General features: G+C 38.5%; 2 protein-coding genes and 1 long non-coding RNA gene across 4 annotated transcripts; 2 read left to right on the plus strand and 1 right to left on the minus strand.

Moving 5' to 3' along the window:
* The first annotated feature begins 211 nt into the window (after window positions 1–211).
* Window positions 212–22,466, plus strand: LOC133532569 (tubulin beta chain-like). Of its 2 annotated transcripts, none has more exons than XM_061871305.1 (12): window positions 212–480; window positions 10,375–10,486; window positions 12,416–12,541; window positions 13,475–13,576; window positions 14,050–14,177; window positions 14,569–14,736; window positions 15,023–15,137; window positions 15,500–15,570; window positions 15,835–15,974; window positions 17,114–17,273; window positions 18,156–18,257; window positions 19,737–22,466. In XM_061871305.1, exons 1-12 carry the CDS (start codon window positions 424–426, stop codon window positions 19,809–19,811), a joined length of 1,356 nt encoding a protein of 451 aa, XP_061727289.1. In that variant the 5' UTR covers window positions 212–423; the 3' UTR covers window positions 19,812–22,466. The 2 variants fall into 2 exon arrangements, with proteins under 2 accessions (XP_061727289.1, XP_061727290.1); XM_061871306.1 differs by lacking the exon at window positions 212–480 and adding an exon at window positions 533–822.
* A 380-nt stretch (window positions 22,467–22,846) lies between these two features.
* On the minus strand, window positions 22,847–23,986 carry LOC133532580 (RNA-binding protein 48). Its single transcript, XM_061871327.1, has 2 exons — window positions 23,803–23,986; window positions 22,847–23,634 (listed from the first exon to the last, which is right to left on the minus strand). Exons 1-2 carry the CDS (start codon window positions 23,911–23,913, stop codon window positions 22,867–22,869), a joined length of 879 nt encoding a protein of 292 aa, XP_061727311.1. The 5' UTR covers window positions 23,914–23,986; the 3' UTR covers window positions 22,847–22,866.
* A 255-nt stretch (window positions 23,987–24,241) lies between these two features.
* LOC133532586 (uncharacterized) lies at window positions 24,242–25,516 on the plus strand. The gene is made up of 2 exons (XR_009801723.1): window positions 24,242–24,463; window positions 24,555–25,516. It is a non-coding gene; the product is annotated as an uncharacterized LOC133532586 (long non-coding RNA).
* Window positions 25,517–25,539: the final 23 nt, after the last annotated feature.

Genomic DNA, 25,539 nt, shown 5'->3' on the forward strand with positions numbered 1-25,539 from the left:
TTCCGAACTTTTGCGAAATTGTGAATGCATCGTGGGAAATTTAATATTTTACAAATATTTGTCTCATTCTAATTCAATTATACATAAAATATTCACATTGACTAATGACTAAAGAAATAATAACGAAACTAATCTCAACAAATTTAAATGTTCTTACTAGATGGCGTACCAAGCGACGATCATTCATCGATTCTAACTTTCTCATTTACTACTGCTAAACTAAACTCAACTCGCGTAAAATGTGTGAATAATTGTTCAAAGCCATGTGCCTTACATAAGTGGATATAATAACAGATTAAATAATAAAGTAACTAATAACCAAACTACAAGTTCACCCACGTGTTTTCGCGCCAAAAATAGTACTTTTTCTAATTTCGACGTAGAACGTCGTTTTAGGTAATTTATAGTGAAATAAAAATAAAAATGCGTGAGATAGTGCATCTGCAAGCCGGCCAGTGCGGCAATCAAATCGGATCGAAGGTTTGTTAAATAAAACACCTACGAGTATATTTATGAATTAGGTCATTTATTTCCAGTGACGAGAAATCTATTTTTATGAGCGATAGCCGGCTCTCTCGTAACACCTAGGCATGAGCTGTCGAGTGAAAATCATACATTTTAATTAGTAGTCACGTAATAATGGAATCTAGGATATTGTGATGTTGGCGTGTGAATCCCGTTAACATAGTTTTTAACGTAACATACGACTTTCTTGAGCTTTTAATTAGGTATAGGTTTTTTAATACCACGTCGGTGACAAACAAGCACACGGCCTGCTTAAGCTAAGCGGTCACCGTAGTCTATGGACGCCTGTAAATCCAGGTATGTCACATGCGCGTTGCCCACCCTTAAAATACTTGTACACAGTGTACACTCCTTTTTAAGTATGTTATGACGGTATTATGTTAGAATACTATTATGATGGCAAACAGCCTATTACGGTCGACTTGATGGTGATCGGACTCTGTAGCTTATGGACGCTTTCAACTCCTAAGGTGGCACACGCGACTGACACGATGTTAACTATAAAGCGGGAGTTTGGGATAATTAAAAAAGGAGCGTACAGACTGCGGGATCATTAAATAAAACCGGCCAAGAGCATGTCGGGCCACGCTCAGTGTAGGGTTCCGTATTTACTCTTGCGCCACAATAAGCTAAACTGTAGCTTAAAGTATAGTAAATTGTTAACCAAGGGACGAAACGGTACCTTTTACCCGAGTTAAACAAATAGGCAAATTTGCATAATCAGTACCTAATTAAAGTAAGTCTTTTTACTATGAAGGGGAAACTGTTTGCGATCGATAACTCAAAAACAGCCAAACTGATCATGTCCGCTATAGTTTTCATTTAATGTATTTCTTAAGCTCTACTTCCACGATTTTTTTCATATTTTTTGGACCTATGGTTCAAAAGTTAGAGGGGGGGGGGCACATTTTTTTTTCTTTTGGAGCGATTATCTCTGAATATATTCACTTTATCAAAAAATGATTGTTGGAAACCCCTATTAGTTTTGAAAGACCTTTCCAACGATACCCCACACTGTAGAGTTGAAGCAAAAAAAAAATTTCACCCCCAATTTACGTGTAGGGGAGGTACCCTAAAAAAATTAAATTTTTAGATTTTATTGTACGACTTTGTCGGCTTTATTGATTTATATATCCATGCCAAATTTCAGCTTTCTAGCACTAACGACCACGGAGCAAAGCCTCGGACAGACAGACAGACAGACGGACATGGCGAAACTATAAGGGTTCCTAATTGACTACGGAACCCTAAAAAGGAGCGTACAGATTCTCAACCCTTTGAACGCTTTATGTTATAAACATCACTCAAACGCCAGGCTCCCGGACGCAAGCGAGCTAATGTAAACCTTACTCAAAAGTGTGAAGGTTACTTTGACAGCGTCCGCCATGACACCTGTAGGTGTCCTTGGCGCTGTGGGCACGACTAGTAACAGTAGTAACGACGACTTTCGGTTGTCTTGGCGTTCAGAAGGTTAAGGGTCGGCAACGCGTATGTGATACTCATGGACCACGTCCATAGGCTACGGTAACCAAATAGACGTGGTAACCAAAATGACAACTAAAACATAGTGAACCGTAATAGTAACAAAACAAGGTTGATTTTTATAAGCTTTAATTTACTTTCACCCGACTGTTTGTAATTAAATCTTGCAAGTTAAATTTGACCCACTTCCCGGTTTCCGATTGAGCTGAAAATTTGCATACATATGTAAGTCGGGTGACAATGCAATATTATGGTACCATCGAGATGATCTGATGATGGAGACAGGAGGTGGCCATAGGAACTCTGTGATAAAACAACGCAACCTAATTGTGTTTGGGGTTTTTAGAATTGTCTCGATGAGTATTAGTTACTTGTGGAAAGAAAAGTACAGTCAGCGATAAAAACTTGTACCAAAAATGAAAATTTTGCCAAAAACTTAGTGTTTAATTATTTTTACAGTACTTTGTACAGTCACGTCTGAAAATATCTATACGGGCAATGTGCCAAAAATATGTACATACTACCTTAATATATGGGAAATAAGGTCGTGTATACATATTTTTGGCAGTTTGTCCGTATATATATTTTTAGACATGTCCATAACAGTGCGATAATTAGCACTTTACGTGCCTTTGTCAAAAATCAAAAGGGCCATATGGACTGTAAAACAGGCGAATAGGTAATTTGCAACTCGTATCGATGTAAAGCACTCCATTTGATCGTGTTTTAATTTATCGCCACTCGTTGCGAATTTCCTACTTTTCGCACTTGTATCGTATTGTACTTTTGCAGTACATATGATGCTACTTTATCGCCCTAGTGCAGTAATTTGCACTATACGTGCGTACGCCGAAAATTTAAAGTGCCATATGAACTGTAAAACTTTGTACAATACACGTGTGAAAAGGTAATTCGCAACTCATGTCGATTTAAAACACAATTTCCTACTTTTCGCACAGTGGCGGGGCTAGACCAAAATTTTATGTGGGCAAGGTACATTTAGCCAGGCCCTCAGGCAGGGGCGGATTAAGAAGGCGCGGGGCCCTTAGCACAATAACTCGCGGGGCCCCCCTGGTTAAAAAAAAAACGGCTACTTGCGAGTCAGGCTCGCACCCCGAGGATTCAGTACCATCACAACATTTTTACAATGTTTAAATTTGCTGGAACTATTTTTAATCATGTTAATTATGCAGTGTATTTTTCTTTATTATCACACCAAGTTCGAGGTCTGTATTTTATAACCGTAATAGAGATAGAAAAAAAACATATAAGTAAGCTCAACCGTTATAATAAATGATAAATACGAAACGATGATGTAATCCTGTTATCTCTCATTAGGGATATAGGGCTCGCAGAAGAATTTGCCATTAGTCGCGACCCTGAGAGGCTACTTCTCAACTGATCGCCCAGTCCAAGCAGGGTCCAGGCGGCCTCGTACCTTGAAATGTATATCTCTATTGTCGTTACACCTACTACCTATATGGAAATCGTAATTATTTGGTTTTTGTTCCAATACCGGTACTCTATACAAAAATCGTGTTCATTAAATCTGTCGTTCAGTGTGCTCTATCATATGACCCATAACAGTTAGACAGTCGACATTTACACCAAGTGTGTATTTCTATTGCAGCTATAACAAATAATAAATATTAAATAATTTAATAGTTTTTTTAAACGAAACATCTGCATATCGTCATTTAAAATCGGGATATTTTCCATATTTATTTATTTTCATGAATTCCTGATATTGTATTATTTTTTATTTACATTTAGGCATTTTAAAAGAGCCTAATCTTAGTAAAGTTGCGTTATTTTATCAGAGTACCTTTCCTTCTATAGTAAACATCCCTATAATGGAACAGGCACCAGTAATGGGATGGTATAGACAAATCCTGTAAAACAAGTATTTACCGTCAGTTTTTAATCGCGCTGGCAACATTTTACCATAAGCAAGAGCTAAAGAGCTGCTTAAATTTAATTTTTCATTGATATTTGTTAGTTCAAAAATGAATGGCGCCATACATCCCATGACTGGAGCAAAAAACCAGTTTTAATTGGTTAATAATATTGAAACCAATTGCCGTAGCTTTAAAATCTCATTAAATACCGTAAAACCACCCAACTATAGTCCAAAGCTCCCAACTATGGTCCACAAATAAACTCATTTTTTCTCGTTCAGGTGTGTATTTTACTATGTTTTTGTAGTTCTAAGGCAAAGAATGTTTATAAATGGAAGGTAAAACTAGGAGTAAACCACAAGGAACATTGGTATAGATACTTAATTTCCTTTTGAACTTGTGGACCATAGTTGCAGTATTGGACTATAGTTGGGTAGTTTTACGGTACATAGAAAACATAAAGGCCAAATTCGACATATAACTTTTAAAGCGTAAAGCGGTAGAAATTTTACAAAACAACTTACGAAAATCGCAAGTTAAATTCAAGCATGTTGGGATACTGTTTAACAACATTCAATAATAATAAGTTAAATAAAAGCTTGTATAAACAGGTGAAACGTGAGTCGGACTTAAGAACAAAGCGGGTAGGATGTATCAGGGACGCAGTGGGAACTGGAAACCAATTGTCAAGTGTGTCAAAAAACAAGCTCAAAAGCTGAGTCTCTCCTATTTCGCCGCGTTCCCGTGCGAAACTGATAGCAAAGCTGCAAGAATAAAATCGATGCCCTAGTGTGATCGAGTCTGTAGCTTCGTATAAGGACGGAAGCCCGTAGCGTTCTATCACGGCGCGCATCCATGCAAAGGCTGAATTGTAGTAGAACAGAGTTTGGAATGGAACCAGTGTGAACTCGGCTTGCCTGCTGCTCGGCCTTCATTCTCGCTCGAAAGTACGACTCATGGGATCATTTGGTTTTCCGGCCCTGATGGGATGGGATGGGATTCCGGCCCGGATGCAGGGCTTAAAATTTGGCCTACGCGGAGCCCCGCTGTTTTCTTTTTATAATACTTTGACAATTAGGTTGGTTCGATCACGATCACGGCTTTGGAGCAACTCCGCATATTTTGGACTCCCGGCCGGCCGGAAGAACGCGCCCTTTGGCCTCCCACTGCCGCAAAGCTGGCCATCATCCTTCCTTGCTTTCCACCAGTTTGTTATTTAACACAACTTCTTTTGTTCTTCTCCGAGCTCTGCTCTTTCCTGCAGCTTAGCCATGCACAAAAGCTTTGAGACACTGCACCTTCGGTTTATGTGAAACTCTGCTTCCGGTCTTTGCATAAGTCGTAAAACTCCATGCATTCCTCAACCTTACAAACTTGGTACCGTAATAAATAAATTATGTCAAAATTGCCACTGACTTACCAAAAAAATAAATTGTGATGGTACAGGATCCTCGGAGCGCGAGTTCGACATAACTTGGTCGGTTTCGTCGGTCGGTCGGTCGTGCCGAAATCGCATGGATGGTCAGGGTCGGAGCGCGGGGCCCCCCCTAGGCGCGGGGCCCTTAGCATATGCTTTTTCTGCTGTTCGGTTAATCCGCCACTGCCCTCAGGTGGCGTAAGAAATAACGATTTTTTTTGGTTGTGGCCGAGATATACTTATTTGATGCGCGAGGCCCCTCGGACCGCGAGGCCGTAAGACGGTGGCCCATGGCCCATGGCCCATGTCGCCCACGCCTGACGCCGTCTCTGTTTTCACACTTCTTTTTTCTGAAACCGGTTTTTTCTTCATACAAAAAATACCGGTATTATTACGTTCTTTTTCGTTCTTTGGTTTATTATTTCATTTTTAATGGTACTATCTAATAATGCGAAGTTGTTACCTAAATACATGATCCAGTCCTACGTTAAGAGTATAAAATAATTAAAAATATTGGGCTATTTCGGGATTTAAAAATAAACCGGTTCCGAGCCCTGCTACTATTCAATAAAAACCAAACTGTTATAGGACATTATAACAGAAATTGACTAGTCCCACAATAAGCTCAATAAGTAGTAGTAGTAAAACACTATTGTACAAAAAGAAACATAAAACAGGAAAGAACACACATCATTTGTACAAAGGCGAACTTATCCCTTAATCTTATACCTTTAAACGAGCAATTCTTGTATATATATATGTATATATATTTCTGTGATCTCGGAAACGGCTCTAACGATTTCGCTGAAATTTGATATATGGGGGTTTTTGGGGGTATACAATCTATCTAGATTAGTTTTATGTTTGGGAAAACGCGTGTTTTCGAGTTTTCATGCGTTTTTCTTTCGACGCAGAATATGGTCGCTAATTTCGTATTACCGGCCACTGTCCGTCTGGTCCAGCGGGTTAAGACGCGGACTGCTAAACGAGTGTTCCGAGTTCGAATCTCGCCCGGTGACTAATTTTTTTTTTTTTTTTTTAATATGTTCAAGTTTATATATCATTTTTTAATTATTATTGTTTTAGACAAGTTTAATTTAGTAAAAAAATGTAGTTAAGATTATCACCACCATATTACAATAAATAGTTATAACCGAGCAAAGCTCGGTCGCCCAGGTACTAAGGCTTTATAAGGCTTGTGTTGTCACTGTTACTTACCGGTGCAATACAGTTTACATAAAAGACTACCTACACAAACATTGCACGTTGAAATCATTGAAATGAATACCAATAATACCATAAATAATTAATTATACCTATCGGGAACTACGGTGTTTACGTATCTCATGCGTATCGTATTTAATTTATTATGCATGCGTAACAATATGTAGCAAAGGTTATCTTTTTAGGGTTCCGTAGTCAACTAGGAACCCTTATAGTTTCGCCATGTCCGTCTGTCTGTCTGTCTGTCCGAGGCTTTGCTCCGTGGTCGTTAGTGCTAGAAAGCTGAAATTTGGCATGAATATATAAATCAATAAAGCCGACAAAGTCGTACAATAAAATCTATTTTTTTTTTTTAGGGTACCTTCCCTATACGTAAAGTGGGGGTGAACATTTTTTTTGCTTCAACCCTACAGTGTGGGATATCGTTGGAAAGGTCTTTCAAAACTAATAGGGGTCTTCAACAAACATTTCTTGATAAAGTGAATATATTCGGAGATAATTGCTCCGAAAGAAAAAAAAATGTGTCTCCCCCCTCTAACTTTTGAACCATAGGTCCAAAAAATATGAAAAAAATCGTGGAAGTAGAGCTTAAGAAAGACATTATACGAAAACTATAGCGGACATGATCTGTTTAGCTGTTTTTGAGTTATTACAAAAAGTTTACCCTTCATAGTAAAAAAACGTACATCCACAGTTCATCCCTTGGTTAACAATCTACTATACTTTAAGCTCCATTTAAGCTTATTGTGACGGAAAAGTAACTACGGAACCCTACTCTGAGCATGGCCCGATATGCTCTTGGCCGGTTTTTTTTAATGTATGTAATTAGTTAAATCACACGCAGTAAAATTTACTTGCATGTTTTTTTTTATAGACCTGTGGTTAATGTGGTTCAAAAGTTATCAAAAAAGCGGCCAAGTGCGAGTCGGACTCGCGCATGAAGGGTTCCGTACCATTTAAGACGTATTAAAAAAAAATCTACTTGCTAGATCTTGTTCAACATTTTACCACTTTGGGCACACATTTTACCACTTTGGAAGTGTCTCTCGCGCAAACTATTCAGTTTAGATAAAAATGATATTAGGAACCTAAATATCATTTTTGAAGACCTATCCATAGATACCCCACACGTATGGGTTTGATGAAAAAAAATTTTTTTTTTTTAATTTTATGACGTATTAAAAAAAAACTACTCACTAGATCTCGTTCAAACCAATTTTCGGTGGAAGTTTGCATGGTAATGTATATCATATATTTTTTTTAGATTTTTCATTCTGTTATTTTAGAAGTTACAGGGGGGACGGGGGGGGGGGGGACACAATTTTTCACTTTGGAAGTGTCTCTCGCGCAAACTATTCAGTTTAGAAAAAAATGATATTAGGAACCTAAACATCATTTTTGAAGACCTATCCATAGATACCCCACACGTATGGGTTTGATGAAAAAAAATTTTTTTTTTAATTTTATGACGTATAAAAAAAAAACTACTAAATCTTAATGCGGTTCATAGAATACATCCACTTACTAAGTTTGAACAGTATAGCTCTTATAGTTTCGGAAAAAAGTGGCTGTGACATAATCGGACAGACGGATATGACGAATCTGTAAGGGTTCCGTTTTTTGCCATTTGGCTACGGAACCCTAAAAATGGTGTTTAAAATCACTATTCACTTTGAAAGACCTATACCCGTTGGATACACGATACACTCCACATCATAGGGTTATAGAGAAAAAAAAAAACAAAAAAAATTGTACGGGTGGACCAAAAAATTTTTTATCTTAATTTTACTATTTTGTTGCCATGATTATGTATCCGTGCCAAGTTGCAGTTTTCTAACACTAACGATCACGGAGCAAAGCCGCGGACGGACAGACGGACATGGCGGAACTAAAGGGTTCCTAGTTGACTATAGAACCCTAAAAAAAGAACTATAAGATAAGTTAGATAAGCGTAAAATAAAACAGCTGAGATAAATGGGTTTTGAATCGTCGGAAAGTAACTGTCTCTTGTATTAAAATAAAACTCGAAAGCTCTAAGAGAAAGCGTGCTAATTGAGCAAAACACTCGCGTGTTGAACCATTAGGCTCATTTGCATGCACGGTTAATTGTTCCGAAGTTATAGCTAAAGATACACCATTTTTGTGTATCTTTCCAATGAATTTACATTCAGTAAGGTACTAGGTACAGTCAAGTGTAAAAATATGGGTCCACGCAACTTACTCAAAAATATATCCCATAGCACTTAATTCGTCGACATAAAAGCTACGGGCCATATCTTTGAGCAACTTGTGTGCACCCCTATTTTTACACTTGACTGTAGCTACAATGAGTAGTACTGGCTATAACCGCGAAAATCGAAGTTCGTCAATTGCGGGCATTTTTCTCTATCACTCTTAGTTGGTACATCTTAGTGAGAGTAACAGAGAAATATCCCCGCAATTTGCGAATTTCGGTTTCTGCGGTCGGCCCCAAGTTGCAAAGTGGCTGCTACTTAATGAATACATTGCCACTCTTTTTGATTGCAAATGCCACGCAGAATTATCTTGGTCAGACTCTATATGTTTTTATGTGTTTTCCTTAAAATACATACCTAGTTAAATAACACGCTAAGTCAATACATAATGCCTTTCGCCTTGAAAACAATCGTACAAACCAAGTAGTAAATGTGACCTTAAGTCACTTGTTCACACCTCATACCTGTTTGAAAATGTCGTAAGTGGACTTTAGTTTAATTGATTTAAGACATTATTGAATGAAGTAAGCTAGCTTGCGTGAAATCATGACATCTTTCAGGGTACTGATGACGCAATGTGCACTCTAGGTATGTTATTGAGTATATATTTCTTGAAATGTAGAAATACTTAGCGGTTTACATACATTTATGGGATCTGCGGACGTCACTGATTGCAAATTGCAATGCCGCTCTATTGAGATATGCAACGAATTCAAGCGATCAATCAAATACCGATCTAGACATTGACGTACCTATATATCTTAAGGACCTTACGGGAGTTACGGGCACTTAGAATGGTGCTAGTTCAGTGGTGTCACTCACGAATTTGACCCAATTGCGACCAATCGCGCGCGTGATGTGAACTCGTCAACCAATCGCGTTGTGGCGTTAGACTGCACGATTGGCCCGAATTCATGTGCGTGCGTGACACCGCTGTACTGGCCCCATTCTTACTGCCTGTAAAGCCGGTCCTTAGATATATGTCAATGGATCTAACGCAAATATCGCGTGATAATTATCAGTGAGGTTTGTAGAGACCGAAGGGCCGGAAGTTGGGAGATTATTAAATAATTTCTTGACACTTTTAGGCCGCACAAATTTAGTTTCACTCTGAAAGAGCAAAACAAGAAATTCTAATTATAGTTCAATAAAAATAAATTAGTTTTTTCTTTTTTTTAATTTTTTTAAAACACAAACAGTCACATATACAAATGGATGGAGTTTATCGTCACATATATAGTACCCGATTACTTCCTGGATTCAGTGGCTCGTGTTGAAAGCAATCTTTCAACGCCCGGTGCAATGTTCGGATCACTATTCACAACCCTGTTTGTTGCGGAGTAACTCGAAGACCTGGGGGCCTGCCGCGAACCCTGATTTCGCAAACTGCGGACATCTTTCTCTGTCATTACGCCTTAATTGGAGTAAATGAGAAAGATGCGCGCAAGTTCCGAACTTCAGTGTTCGCGGTAGTAGGCCTGTTCTCACGTAGATTAGAACCTTGGACACAATTTGTGACATATCTGATGTTTTTTCATTTTTATGGCATACATTTAAATAAATAATAAATGGCTTTGTGTCTGTCATGTTTCAGTTCTGGGAGATAATTTCCGACGAGCATGGTATCGACACGACCGGCCACTACCACGGGGACAGCGACCTGCAGCTGGAGCGTATACAAGTCTACTACAACGAGGCTGCCGATGGTAGGTGTAAAATCGAATGAAGTGGTGCTTTTGACATCGATAGGGACACTTAAGAGGACCTCGCGTCAGGGCTGTAACCGCGAAAATCGAAGTTCGTCAATTGCGGGCATTTTTCTCTGTCACTCTAATTACGTCTTAGCGAGGGTAAAAGATAAAGATCCCCGCAATTTGCGAATTTCGATTTTTGCGGTAGGCCTTCAGATCGCGAGTCTTATCGGTTGTAAAGACTGTATACATCCGGGATTCCTTGTCTAAAGCTAGTTGGTAATAATCTTGAGAAAGATCGAGCTTTGAGTAATATATCAGAAATCAGAAATCGTTTATTGCGAGCCATGGTACATAGTTATCACATTTAAATTATAGAAACACATGGCACCCTGAAAAGGTATTGCAAGTATTCTTATAGCTAGCTAGGACTAAAGTTATTAAATATAGTAGTACCCATTTATGAACATTATTTTTAAATACACATAAGTATATACTATTACCTACTAGGGAATCTAATATTTCCGTTATGTTGGGTAATTGGAATTTATCATCCTGTATTTTATAATTTAGTTGCCTGTAGTCGACAACAGATCTCCATTTCTTTTCTCCTAACTTCACTCTTTTTAGGAACAAGCAAAACTGGGCTGGACCACTCGGAAGTAGTCTCTTCAATTGTGTCATTATCAAGCATATCTTGGATCTGAGTTTGGAGTTCTTTGCGTAAGGCATGCGGTATTCTGTAATGGCTTTAAGTATACCGAGCTTGCATTTTCTTTTAAATGTATTATGTCGCAAAATCCACGATAACGCCTTGTCTCAAGACCTGGCCCGAAAACGCGCAGCGGCAGAACCCTTCAGGAGTAATTTGGTCCGACTCTTTTCATGTTTGTATTCATATTCATATTCATATATTTATTCATAATAATTCATATTATATGTCACAATATTATTTAAAATTAATTATTTACAAAACATGATTTGTAACATTTTACATAATAATAAAAAAATAAAATTAATATTAAATCTAAGTATTTAGGTACTTGTTTTGTACTCTAAAAACTCATTAAAGCTATAAAAAGTGTGCTCGATAAGCCATTTTTTCAGTTGCATTTTAAAATTCATTAATGACGGCGCATTCGTGACATGACCCGGCAGTCGGTTGTACACAGTCGGCCCCATCACGTGCGTTAGTTTCGCTGACTTAGCCAACCTATGCTGAACACCCAAGAGTTTGTGGGCGTTCCGCAAGTTACGACCGTGGACGTCAGCTCCTCTCGCGTATTCATTAAGGTGACATCGCACATAGACGGCCACTTGGTATATCACCATGGAGGGCAGCGTGAGTATCTGGAGGTCCTTGAAGAGCGGTTTTGCAGATGTACTTTGTCCTACCTGCACAATCGCTCGGATGGCTCTTTTTTGCACTCGGAAGACACGCTCCCATTCGGCAGCGCGGCCCCATAGCTCCACGCCGTATTGGAGGATCGAGTGCACAGTGGCAAAATAGCAAGACCTTATCACATCCCTGGACACCACCCTTGCCAGGCGTCGCAATGCGAAGCAAGCACTTGCCAGTTTGTTACAAACTTTTGCTGTTAGCCGACATCCTAATGTGTATTCTCTTCTTCTTCTTCTATGTTAGGGGCTATGTAAGGCTCTACAGCCTATGTATCACTGCGACCATTCCTGATCTATTGTGATCGCCACCAACTACAACTCTCGATTCAAGCCTGCAACTTCAAATAGCTGTAGGATCTTTTTGATCTCGAGAGACCTTAACTCCTATGGGCGGAATATGTGTCTGCCCAGGGTTGAGTCACGAGTGCGCATTAGGCAAGGGCTCTCTGCAAGGATGTGCAGGCAGGGGCGTCTCCTCTGCCTCCATACAGAGTCTAATGTGCCTTACCAAATCGGTATTGATTATGGAACCTTTATCTGCAGGAACTCGCTTTGTGCCTCGCGCCGTCCTAGTGGACCTGGAGCCTGGCACCATGGACGCTATCCGCTCTTCCACCTACGGCCAGTTGTTCCGTCCGGACAACTTCGTCTTTGGCCAGAGCGGAGCCGGTGAGTTAATTTAATCGAGTTAAATGATATTTCAGATCATTAGGCTTCGCTTGAAGACGAGAGTGTGTAAGTGTTCTGTTTAAGGGTTTTAAATCGACACGAGTTGCGAATTACCTATTTGCACATGTATCGTATCGTACAACGTGCGTACAACGTTTTACAGTAGAGTCTATGCGGAAAGAGAAGAGTCGTAGAATGTATATGGGATATGGGGGTCCCTTAAATATATTTTTTTATACTACGTCGGTGGCAAACAAGCATACGGCCCGCCTGATGGTAAGCAGTATCCGTAGCCTATGTACGCCTGCAACTCCAGAGGAGTTACATGCGCGTTGCCGACCCTAACCCCCTCCCGCCCCTCGTTGAGCTCTGGCAACCTTACTCACCGGCAGGAACACAACACTATGAGTAGAGTCTAGTGTTATTTGGCTGCGATTTTCTGTAAGGTGGATGTACTTCCCCAGTTGGGCTCTGCTCTAGATCTGGAATGACATCCGCTGTGCTGCGCCCTACCACACAAAGCGAGATGACATTCACAGTACCCATACCTCTCATGTGAACGTAGTTTAAGTAAAACTCCATGACTTTTCTCTTTCCGCACATTCTCTACATATTATGACCCTTTAAATTTTCGACATAGTTACGTAATGTGCTAATTATCGCAAGAGTGCGGTAAAGTAGCATCACATGTACTGCAAAGTATATTTTTACTTTTATGAGAACACTTACCTACACCAAAAAGTCCCCAGGGTGTAGGGGTGTAAGTGTCCCCCACTAGCAATTACTAAATTGTAGCCAAAGGCAATCATTTTTATCTACCTGCCCCTCCCCATATACTATCGGCTGCCCGTCGACCCTATCTTTGTCATCGGGAACCGTCAGCTCAATTTAGTTCAATATGTTTTCATAATAAACACTAAATTGTCTCCGCAGGTAACAACTGGGCGAAAGGCCACTATACTGAGGGCGCTGAGCTGGTGGACGCCGTCATGGACGTCGTCAGGAAGGAGTCAGAGGGTTGCGACTGTCTTCAAGGTCCCTACTTTAAAAAGATAAACACATAACAAACAATAAAAAAAAAGTAAATATTTCCTACTTCACAAAATCGATCCAAGAAATCAGCGCTGGTCTCCTGTAAAGATCAGTTGATGATGGTTGCCTCAAGAGATTAACACAAAATCAGAAAATTTATTAATTTTCCTGTATAAGTTATAAGTTAATTATATCACACAGAACCAATAGAGCTGGGGCTCCGGTGCTTCCCACGATTCATGCAGGCGACTAAGAGACGAGCACGCAACGAACTCACCGCGGCCGCGCAACATATTTGCTTACATTTTTTTCAAAATTCCCACTTTCCCAGTGTCTCAGTACCCACTAACGCAGCATTACGCGTGATCGTTACGCACTCGCCTCGCTTTCAACTCTTCCGCAAATCACCAGTGTGATAGTGATAAGGCTCTATGATGATGCTATTTATACTACCTACTCTTAACTGTCATGTCCAGGGTTCCAGCTCACCCACTCCCTGGGCGGCGGCACGGGCTCCGGCCTCGGCACGTTGCTGCTCAGCAAGCTGCGCGAGGAGTACCCCGACCGCATCGTCAACACCTTCAGCGTCATGCCTTCACCCAAGGTAGTTTCAGTATACATGAGCTCTGAAGTTTCTTTAGATTATTGCCTGAAAGCAACCTGTACAGGATCGACCAAAAAACTAAATTTTAAAAATCTTCTAGAGTACAAAAATTTTCATCTTAGCCCAGGTTCAGCTTTTAGACTTTCGTACGTCTTCGGTACCTTTTTTCTGGGATCATTTGGGTATTCCTCTCAACGTCCAGCCATCACTTCTCGGGTTTTCCATATGCCAGGCAAGTCTAGACGGAGATGGCATAGGTAGAATCTGCTGAACTAGCCGATGTCAATACGAAGTTGACTGGAAATCAAAGGAAGGTACTCAAATATTTCTACTTGTAGCCTAAGCAATTTGTTATCCTTAATATCTTCTGGCTATGTCTTCTGTTGTACAGGTGTCCGACACGGTAGTAGAGCCATACAACGCCACTCTTTCCGTGCACCAGCTGGTAGAAAACACGGACGAGACCTTCTGCATCGACAACGAAGCGCTCTACGACATCTGCTTCAGGACTCTGAGGCTCTCGGAACCTACGTATGGAGATCTAAATCATCTTGTTTCGGTAGGTATAGTGATGAACATGGCGAGATCTCTGTACGTACAGCTCTGGGTGTATCTTCTTCATACGAGAAATGCCTAATATTAACTGAAAATTTACGAATGATCAATTAACTGTGTCAACGACGGTAGATATGTATAATTCTAAACCCTCGAGTTGCTCTTAATACCCCTTGTTTTCCGAAGTGACGCCTCAGTTTCCATTTTGTAATTAAATATTTTCACTTGGGTAAGTAACTTTTATGTACTTCCTGGAATGTCTCACAAAATGATTAATTTTGCTCATACAGTTGACGATGTCCGGAGTGACGACATGCCTCCGGTTCCCCGGACAGCTCAACGCGGATCTCCGGAAGTTAGCCGTCAACATGGTGCCTTTCCCTCGCCTGCACTTCTTCATGCCTGGTGAGTCCACTATTGAGTTATTTTGTAAGTTTGTAACTCTGTCACCAGTAATCTCATCATCTTTCTAGCGTTTTCCCTGCATTTTGCCACGGATCACTTAGATAGCCTGGGGTTCACTTGTCAACGTAATCGCAAGAACTGGCACAGACACTAGTTTAACTATTTTTTACGAAAGCAACTGCCATCGAACCTTCCATTCTAGAGGGGAAGGCCTTATTGTGAATATTGGGATTAGTCCGGTTTCCTCAACAATGATTTCCTCGACCGCCTGTCAGTAACTTAGTAATTTATTAGAACGAATTTCAGTATTAACTAATAGCTAACTATTGAAATGGATACTTAATAAATAAGTCATTTTTCAGGGTTCGCTCCACTGACCGCCAGAAACAGCCAAGGCTACAGAGCTCTCACAGTACCAGAATTAACTCAACAGGTAGTATTTTAAAACCAAAATTGAAAATTTAGGATCACGATTGACAATGCATGAATCCGTCAGAACATCAGCAACCTGTGGCGTCTCCTCTGTCTTTCAACGACGTGTCACGAGATTTTATTTGAAAAAAGGTGTTTTTAATATAATCTCATAGAAATTTCAAGTGTAATAAACACACGTGTAATCCTGACATGTCAGGGAATATCGTGACGTATGGCAACGCAACGCTCTCTATAATTAATGAAGTACCTATGGTTTCGGTAGATGTTCAGCCCCGGCAACATGATGACGGCGTGCGACCCGCGGCACGGGCGCTACCTCACCGTGGCGGCCATCTTCCGCGGCCGCATGTCCATGAAAGAAGTTGACGAGCAGATGCTCACTGTCCAGGATAAAAACTCTAGGTAAGTGGAGGCAAAAACCCTCAGGAGATAAATATTACTGAAATTTTTGGTTTGCAGGAGATGGAAAAAATTCGCCATGCCCTCTTCCTCCTTGCCCTTTACAAAAGAAAAAGTCTAATGTTCTATATCTAAAATTATAAAATGATCTAGAATAATCTTTAGTAGTTACCAGAGTAAAGTCTGAAGATTGAAAATGTGAATGTTGAATAGACAAATTGTTGGGCAGAGCTTTTTTCAGTCTGTGGCCTCCAAAAGGGGCTTGCGAGGATCCGCATTTCGGCAAATCTTTAGATAACTAGCAAGAATTATTGCAACAGTGCAAAAAATTGGTTCAGACTGACGAGCAGTCGGAGCAGCAATAAATAGGCATAGTACCTTCTCACCTCTTCCGCAGTCAGAAAATCAGTCTTACGAATCAGGCAATATTTCCTGCCTTATTTTATCAACTATCACTGAGAAAAAAATAGTACATTACGATACAAGTGCGAAAAATAGGAAATTCGAATAGGAATTACCTATTCGCACATGTATCGTACAACGTTTTACAGTACATATGGCCCTTTAACTGTTCGACACAGTATCGTAATATGCTAATTTTCGCACTAGTGCGGTAAAGAAGCACTATATGTACTGTAAAAACATTTAAAACAATTGAAATTGCATTAACGTTTCATGCTTTAAACAGTTCTATATAACCCTATCAAACAAAACAGTAAATTTTATTGTTCCGAAAAGACAGTAAATTTTACTGTTTTGAGTAGCTAAAATGTAATGACTGTTCGTTTTTTAAACTGTTTTGCAAATATTTGTTGATATTGTATAAAGCATTTAATCTAAATGAAAACCACTTTGATTTGTGCTCGATAGATCATATTTTTTTCAGTTTACTACTAATCACTATTACTACTATATGTAGGACTGATTTTCCCTATTTCCCTTTATTGCAAACCATGGTATACATTATGTTGTTAACTTGTTACAAATGATAAAGTATCACATGGACCCTGACAGGGTATAACAAGTATATTCTTAAAACAAATGCAATAAGGTGATAACAATTTTGCCATTATACTTATCTTTCAGGAGCTCTGCAACAGAATAGTAGGCTATCTGAACCTTTCCTAACCTTTTGTCCCCAGTTACTTCGTGGAGTGGATCCCCAACAACGTGAAGGTGGCGGTGTGCGACGTGCCGCCGCGCGGCGTCAAGATGGCGGCCACGTTCGTCGGCAACTCCACCGCCATACAGGAGATCTTCAAGCGCGTCTCCGAGCAGTTCACCGTCATGTTCCGCCGCAAGGTACCTCTACTTTTTAGTCGGGAATCGTGGCCGTATCATACAAGCGACATCACTACCTTCAATAGTGGATGACGTGGGCTTTTAATGAAATACGATGTTCAACTCACAGTCTTTACTGGGCAACACTGATTACGGTTACTCACCAGCTATCAGTTGCGAGGCTGAGGTCCTAAAAATGGCACCAAATATCACCGTGGAGGACGGAGGATGAGGGGTCAAAATATAGCCAAAAAATATGACGTGATTAATGGAAGAGCCCTAAGACGCGTACTTGGCGTGTTGTTTAGAATTTTCTTAATAGGCGGGCGGGTTTTCCTGTAGATGTTCATTTATTACGTAAGACGATTTAGAGGGGAGGTGGCTCGAACATGTCTAATCGTATTTTTTCTTACAAGGGAGTGGGAGGGGGTTTTCATAGTTAACATAAGATCAGAAAGATGCGAAAATTTTCAAATTTCTATGTAATTATGACATTTAAATTAATACTTCCACACTCTGTGCTAACACGGTACAGAGTTAGCTTAGACGGGCTCCAGTACCTTTATAGAGACAAATAATCGTTCCAAAAATTTTTTTTTTTAATAAACTAAATAAATGATTTATTTTAGATTCTTACGTAATATAGGGGGGAGGTGAGAGGTTTAATCTATTCATATTTTTTTCTTACATAGGGGCGGGAGGGGGTCAAAAACTGGCAAAAATCGTCTTACGTAATAAATGAATGACACCCAAGCGAAAGAATTCTAAATTAAACCACAAGCGTAGAGAGTGCTTCATAAAGTGAAATGTTGAGCGCTGCCAAGGTTCCAAACAAGTTAACTTTACTGCCAAGTGAAACATATACACTAAGTACCTATTTTAATACCCTTGTGTTATTCGCAGGCATTCCTTCATTGGTACACGGGCGAGGGCATGGACGAGATGGAGTTCACGGAGGCCGAGAGCAACATGAACGACCTGGTGTCGGAGTACCAGCAGTATGAGGTGAGGATTATTATTATTTGTATGTCTTTCCCATCACAGACCAATGGTGTTGCAGACCTTTGGGAGGCGTGCGCGGAGCCGAACCGAAGCCATCACGTAGAGTCCTTTTTGACACTTTAGGTAGATGAATGAGTACTTCTAGTTTTTAAGTTATAGATTATTAATCAGATAGTTACAATTGTTACAAACAACCATTGTTTATTATGGAGGAGCGGGACTTCCTGACACAGGTATTTCTTACCTACTAGGAAGACCCAACCTTGATGGTCACATGTGTACCCAACAGTTATGAAATATAAAAAAAAAAAAAACATTTTTTCATGTAATATGATGAGGTGTAAGTCCAGAGCAGATGCTGCGTTTGCCCGTGTCATGGGACGTACGCAGAGACAGCACCCGTCGGGGTGAAAGGCCTATTGAGAGTTGATGGAATCTAAAATGATCTGGGCTATGGAATAAAAAAAAAATAGTATTACAAAGTTTTTCAACCTGTGGGGCTGTATGCAGCGATGGAATATATTTATACTACTTATTACTCTTTTTGTAAAGCTATTAGAGAATATTAGGTATAGTATTTTTCAAACAGCTTGGGTACACTGATAGGTGTCATCTCCATACAATTTATAACCTAAACGCAAAATCTTGCAAAATCGTACTGGAATGACATTTGTCACCAATCACCATACCTAAGCTTTTTGAAATATAATATATGTACAAGATGTAACAAAAGTAGAGGAGATCCGTTGAAGGGCATCGTGTACATCGTGTTCTGATTAGGAAAAAACTAGAACAAAAAAATATCTTTTACTTTTTCCTAATTAGAACCCCCGGAATCCCCACTATTTTTGTTATACCTTGTATACTCGTTCGTTCTGTAGCTGGCCCCAAACGGCTAATCCTTTGTCTATTGTAAGTAAAACCGCACTTGCTACCTGCAAACCAAAAAAATCATTCTAATTGGCATCTGAGCGCGGGTTAGTCCAACGCTCAAGTAACCAGTGTAGGTGCGCTCTCCGATAACGCGCCTTTGTTACGCATCTCGAGGACACTTAGACTGGTTCGGTAGGTTTCAACTCGCCGGCACTCAGTAACCGTAGAGGGACCACACACATTCTCACAACATGTTATTCCATCACATCATTTTGAATCTTATTGCAATTCACGTAATCGTAATTCAATAATCGGTTAAAGTGTTTTAATTCAATCAGAGTTGTACATACTTATAGTATGGAATTGTCATTTCAGAGTATATTAGTTTTAAACTGTAATTCTGTGTTAATATTAAATAAATAAATAATAATAAATAATAAAGCGACCGACACTTTTTTGTGTAGGTAAGTAGCACGTGCGGTTTTACTTACCTGATTGTGGACTGTGGATTAGCCGTTCGGGCCAGCTACAAGACGAACGACTAGATGCTGTTGCCTTGTAGTCTGATCTGTTCTTTTGATACTGTCTGAAATAAAAACGATATTCCAGGAGGTGGGAGTAGAAGATGGAGAATTCGATGAACAAGAAGAGATGCCCGGAGACGAATATACTGAGGAAGGATAAGTCCTAGTCATCACTTCTCAATTCTCATGTGTCGCATATCATTTGCTACACTCTGGGCGAGTTGGGTAGTGGTACTGTCACAGGGGGGGGGGGGGATGTTGACCATATCTTATTTTTTATATAAACAGGATACAAGGGAGTTTTGATAGTTCTTACGTAAGATCACAAAAATGCACAAAGTTAAGAATTAAGATTATAGGTACTTCAAAAAGCGCGGACTGATCAAAATTTTAAATAAAGATAAATCATAAAAAATAACTTTACTTCTTACATTGGTGTATGAAGTAAAGTTCAAAATTCAAAATGTTTATTGCATATCACATTACACATTATTAGGTGGAGCTTATAAGTGAGTTCATATGTGACACCCTGCAAGGGCACAGCAATACATATACTTAAAACTAACATGCATATATTAACATTATTAATCAAATTTATCATTAAAAAATTCATGTACACTATAGTTCTTTTTTATTACCGACCGATTTTAGGACCGTCAACTTCGCTCTTCCGGCAATTCGTTTTCTGTGCCGTTCGTCTTTAGAACGGACTTCCCTACGGCATCAAAAATGCTCAAAATAAGTTTGCATTTAAAAAATCCTTACGTGCTTTCTTTGCTAGCAGAATGAAAAATTAATAATGTATGTGTAAGCTCTATATGTTTTGTCGTTATCTATGTATGTATATATTATAAGAAATATAATTATGTATATTTATGTATGTATGTATTATGTATGTATGTATGGTATGTTATTGTATTATATTTGGTTGTTGCTGTTAAAGTAGCACCGCCCACAATCTCTCTGCGTTGCCTAAAGGTTGACTGGTAGAGAATGCCTCATGGCATTAAGTCCGCCTTTTGTACTATAAGGTTTTCTTTTGTGCAATAAAGATTAAATAAATAAATAAATATGAGGGAGTCATAATCATTCAAAAATCATCTTACGTAATAAATGAATGGTCCCAACCCAATCTCACTTCCTACTATTCCATTGACATATATCTAAGGACGGGCATATCCCATGGGAAATTTATTGTTTAGGTTTAAAGAATCTTTATTACTCATAAGAATATTACAATTCACTTACATGAGTAAACATACTTATACTAAGAATTAATTATTATGACCACCTTAACATATTTTTGACAATCAGGATCACGACCCCAAAATGATCCAGTATTAGCGTTAAAATTGTACCCAGAGTGTAACCTATGATGATGATGTCATGAGCCAATAGGCATTAGGCGGGTCCACACAGAGCGAGATTAGCGTATGCTCGCTCTGTGTGGACCCGCCTAATAAGATATGAGATTGAACAACAAACTTATGAGTATAGAAATACGTACAAACGTACTTATGGTTGTATAATGTGAGCTGACTGTCCAAGTTTCTATTACATTAGAGTGTAAGAACTATTGTTATACAAAATTATAATTTTTTCCTTATACATTGAGATATTTGGTTTTTTTTTTTTGCTTCATTATAAGTACATATAATTAGGGTTGCCATCCGTCCGGGTTTCCCCGGATTTGTCCTAGTTTAGTGGGCGTCCGGGGGGGGACTTCATTTGTAGGTCGGGTTTAAAAATGTAAAGTCTTAGGCCGCCCGCGACACACGCACAGCCTGTTTAAAAAACCTGTTGACATGTCTGGGTTCTGGACTCTAAAATCCGGGGTTTACACGCGTTTTGTCCTGGTTTCCAAATTTTAGAGATAGCAACCCTACATATAATCATTCCTATGTAAATCTTACTTCTTTTTGTTAAGAGGTTTTATTAATTTTTTGACAAATGCATGGTTTTTGTAATTTAGACCAGGGATCGGAAACCCGTATTTTTTGTATGGGAAAGAAAACGGTATTTTTTCGTTCTTTGTAAATTATTTAATTTCTAATTGGGCAATGTAATAGTAAGTAGTTATTTCAAAACACAACTGAGTCCTATATTTGGAGTATAAAATAATACGAAATATATGGTTATTTGCCTATGCCAAGAAGGCAGGCTAAATAACTAATGAAAAGCAATGTTATTAAAATTATGTAAGAAAAATATTAAAATTAATATAAATGCCATGTGAATTAATGTAAATCCTGTTAAAACGTCATATTAAAACGAACGTGAGCAATATAAGAAAGGTAACATTACGAATTTCAGCTTATGAAAGCATTTAATCTGACAGAAAGTCATTCTAGAAAACAAATTGTGGAGAACGCCCGCACGAAAAATATTCACGAAACTGACGTCAAAGTACGAACCGGTGACCCTGGAATTGTCGCCGACCCTTTTTGTGACGTCTACCTGAAGATTATTGTACTCACAGGCCAACTTAGAACCCAAGAACCGGGTTATTAAGTTCCCGAACTATAAGACTACGAGCTACCTTCACAGATTTGAAGCTAATTGAAAACACAACATAATAGAAATGTATATTTTGGTCAATAAAGGCTATTCTTATCTTATCTTATATGGTTATTTCAAAGTTTATGCAAAAAACCGGTTCCAATCCTTGATTTAGACTGCATAAATATATTGATTTATACACACATCAATTTTAAAATATGTTAAAAAAAATCTGTATGGATATGATGGTTGTTCTTGTCTACTTTACAGTGTGATGAAATGCTGTCCATCACTTTCTATCCCTTGGTGTTAAAAAGTCCACATAATAAAATAACCATCAGGTTAGTTCATTATGTGGACAAAGCCATCCATAATATGCCTGCTGTTAGAGAGTAACTTTTCTAGTTCTACTACCTACAGCGAATGTAACAAAAATTTGTTAAATGATCAAATAAACAGTCAAAAGCATAAGCTAAAGTGAGGTTATAAAAATGATTTGAACACAAGTTTTTTGTTAAGACCAAATACACTATGTTTTAGTTAAGACTGTTCAAAATATTTTGAACACCTTGTTTGCTTAGCAACTTGTTTTAAAAATAATTCTGATTTCTCACTCCAGTTCTTACTCTTAGATAAATTATTTGTACAATATTTTTATTGTATTTTGTTACTACATCATTTTTTAATCACAGTTGAAATAAAACCATTATTAAAGCTTAACTCTTTTTATTTACATTAAATTTGATTTTATTCAAAGGTTTTTCTGATATTTTATAAATTTTAACACCATCTTTTTTATTGTCATGTTCATTCACATTTGTTACAGTTTCTATATCTGTAGAAGTACAATCTATTATTTCTATGTTATTGTCTATTGTATTAAATGTATTAGGCTTTTCTACTGTTACTTTTGGAAGTCTATCTATAAAATTAGTAGCGTTTTTACTTACATCTACTTCAGATTTAACTTCATTTGTAATAAAACAAGGTTTAAATCTTTTCTCTTCAACATATTCTTTAAGTTTTCGTTTCCTAACTGAACCATCTTGAGAAATCACATTAGTTTCACCCATATTTAGTTTAGGCACAATTTGCTCAACTACCGGCTCAATTTCAACTTTTTTGACAAATTTATCTTCTTCATTCTGCAAATTTCTCAGTCGAGTTAAAACATCATGTTTTCTTTGCAACAATTTTATTCTAGTTTCATCTAAATCTTCTAATTCCGGAGCATAGGTTATATGCAAGGAACCTCCATAGAAGTTTTTAGTGTCTATCATTCTCTTAGCGACACGAGCTGATTGTATTTTCTCGAAAACGGCATGATAAGTCTCTGTAAATTGCTCGCCTTTGTAGTCCTTTGCCAAAGTAAATGATTTTAACCTTCCGAATTTCTGGAAAAGGGCTTTGGCTTCTTGTCGCAGATTGAGGGACGGAACTCCGAATATTAGGAGGTGGTTAGATTCACTGTTGATCGTATAAACCTGTCCCAAAAAAAGAAGCTTGTAGTAAGTGTATTTTATGTCTTAAATGGTGAAGAATCACTTAAATTGATAACAATGTCACTACTTTTTAATTATTATGTCTAGAAAATGTAGTAAAACGCTTTATAATTGAATAAATCAGCCTTGAGAACAAATTTTAAAACTAACCTTAATAGCAGTAAGTTTGCGGCCTTGGCGGTAGGGCAGCCGTGTTGTGCACAGCTGCTGCTGCTCGTGGTGAGGCAGAATAATTTTATTGTCACCACGCTCTTCCGACATTACGTAATAATCAGTCGAAAATAAAGATATTTTTTTTACTGTTTATTTACATGCCCAAGACAATGCACATAAATGAGTTTTTTTTTTTTTTTTTTTTTTTTTATGGCATCGCGCTCCTGGCGCATTCAGCCAAACGAGTAAAACGGGGAAACGGAATTAAAGGATTACATTATAACGGATATGTCGGAATTTGGATAAGGATCAGGGAATGGTAATATATTATAATTTTATATTATGACGTGAGAGGAATGAATACAATGATTTAAATATATATGGAGAAGAATTATTAATATACAGGAGTGTTCTAATAGATGTGGGAACGGAACTTTTAAATCTGACAGCTGTCTTAATAATATAGAACGGTCATACAGGTTACAATTACCTGAAAAGAATATATGATTAAGATCAGCGGGATCAGCTCCACAAATACATGCGGAACTGGCCACGCGATTTTGTAGTTTCAGGTGTTCCGGTGTACATACGTGACCCAATCTCATTCGAATTAACATACTGGTTGCAGGCTTTGGCAAAGAGATTTTAGCAAACCAAGGTTTGGCAGGAATTGATCTTTGTATGCTCCGATAATGTAACGCAGCGGCACCCGCACCAGATGCCCATAATTTTGTCCATTCCTTTCTTAGGTATATTTTAGGCAGTGCCAACAGGTCTTCAGCAACATTCTTAAATGGAAACATGTCTCCAGAACTAATGGCATCACGAGCTAAGTCATCCACCCTTTCATTACCTTTAATCCCTCTGTGTCCAGGGATCCAGGCAATGGAAACCGAGTAACCTTTAAGATGACATTTTTGAAGTAGACTACGGATTTGATAAATAATTGGGTTATTAGATTTAGATTTGAAAGGAAATTTAGATATTGATTGAAGAGAACTTAAAGAGTCTGAAAAAATGACTGTTTTTTTAAGATGCATTATGATGATAAACTCTAATGCTTTAAGGATTCCAAAGCACTCACCACTATACACAGAGGATTCTGGAGGCAATTTTATCTTTTGGTAAATATTAGATTGAATGTGAAGCACACCAATACCGACACAACCATTGATGGACATCTTAGAAGCATCTGTATACATATGGTTAGCACCCTGATAATCAGTATCAATAAAACTCAGAAATTGTTGATTTTGATCTATATCATTCTTTGATATACCTATATCCAGGAGAACTGGTGGAACTAGTATAAGAGACTCATATTCATGCTGAAAATGGGAAGTGATGAAGAGCTAACAGTGGGAGCTGAAATAGATTTAAGTTTTTGAAAACTTTTGATTAAGCAAGGAGGGCTCTTGTGTTTCCAATAGTTGGATGTACTTATTTGAAGTAGAAGGTTAGACAAGATAATCCAGAGTTGGTGATTAGAGAATTGGGAGCAACGGAAAATAAATCTATCACAAAGATATTGGCGTCGTAAATGGAGCGGAGGCTCACAACACTCAACTTGCATAGCATTGATAGGGCTTGATTTCATGGCACCACAAATTATTCTCAAGGCTTTAGATTGAATATGATCTAGTTTTTGGAAGCCAACGACATATCCAGGCTCTAACAAAAATGTCCCATAATCTAAAATGCTTCTTATTAAGGCATTGTACATTAGTTTCATAC

This window comes from Cydia pomonella, chromosome 27 (genome assembly GCF_033807575.1).
Source record: "Cydia pomonella isolate Wapato2018A chromosome 27, ilCydPomo1, whole genome shotgun sequence".
NCBI classification, from domain to species: Eukaryota; Metazoa; Arthropoda; class Insecta; order Lepidoptera; family Tortricidae; genus Cydia; species Cydia pomonella.

Excerpts from the sequence above, each read along its gene's own strand:
- LOC133532569 (XM_061871305.1), top strand. The coding sequence starts at position 424 with ATGCGTGAGATAGTGCATCTGCAAGCCGGCCAGTGCGGCAATCAAATC. Across the intron at positions 10,487-12,415 it reads CTACAACGAGGCTGCCGATG|GAACTCGCTTTGTGCCTCGC; the intron begins GTAGGTGTAAAA and ends CTTTATCTGCAG. Across the intron at positions 17,274-18,155 it reads CCGTCATGTTCCGCCGCAAG|GCATTCCTTCATTGGTACAC; the intron begins GTACCTCTACTT and ends TGTTATTCGCAG.
- LOC133532580 (XM_061871327.1), bottom strand. The coding sequence starts at position 23,913 with ATGTCGGAAGAGCGTGGTGACAATAAAATTATTCTGCCTCACCACGAG. Across the intron at positions 23,635-23,802 it reads GCAAACTTACTGCTATTAAG|GTTTATACGATCAACAGTGA; the intron begins GTTAGTTTTAAA and ends TTTTTGGGACAG.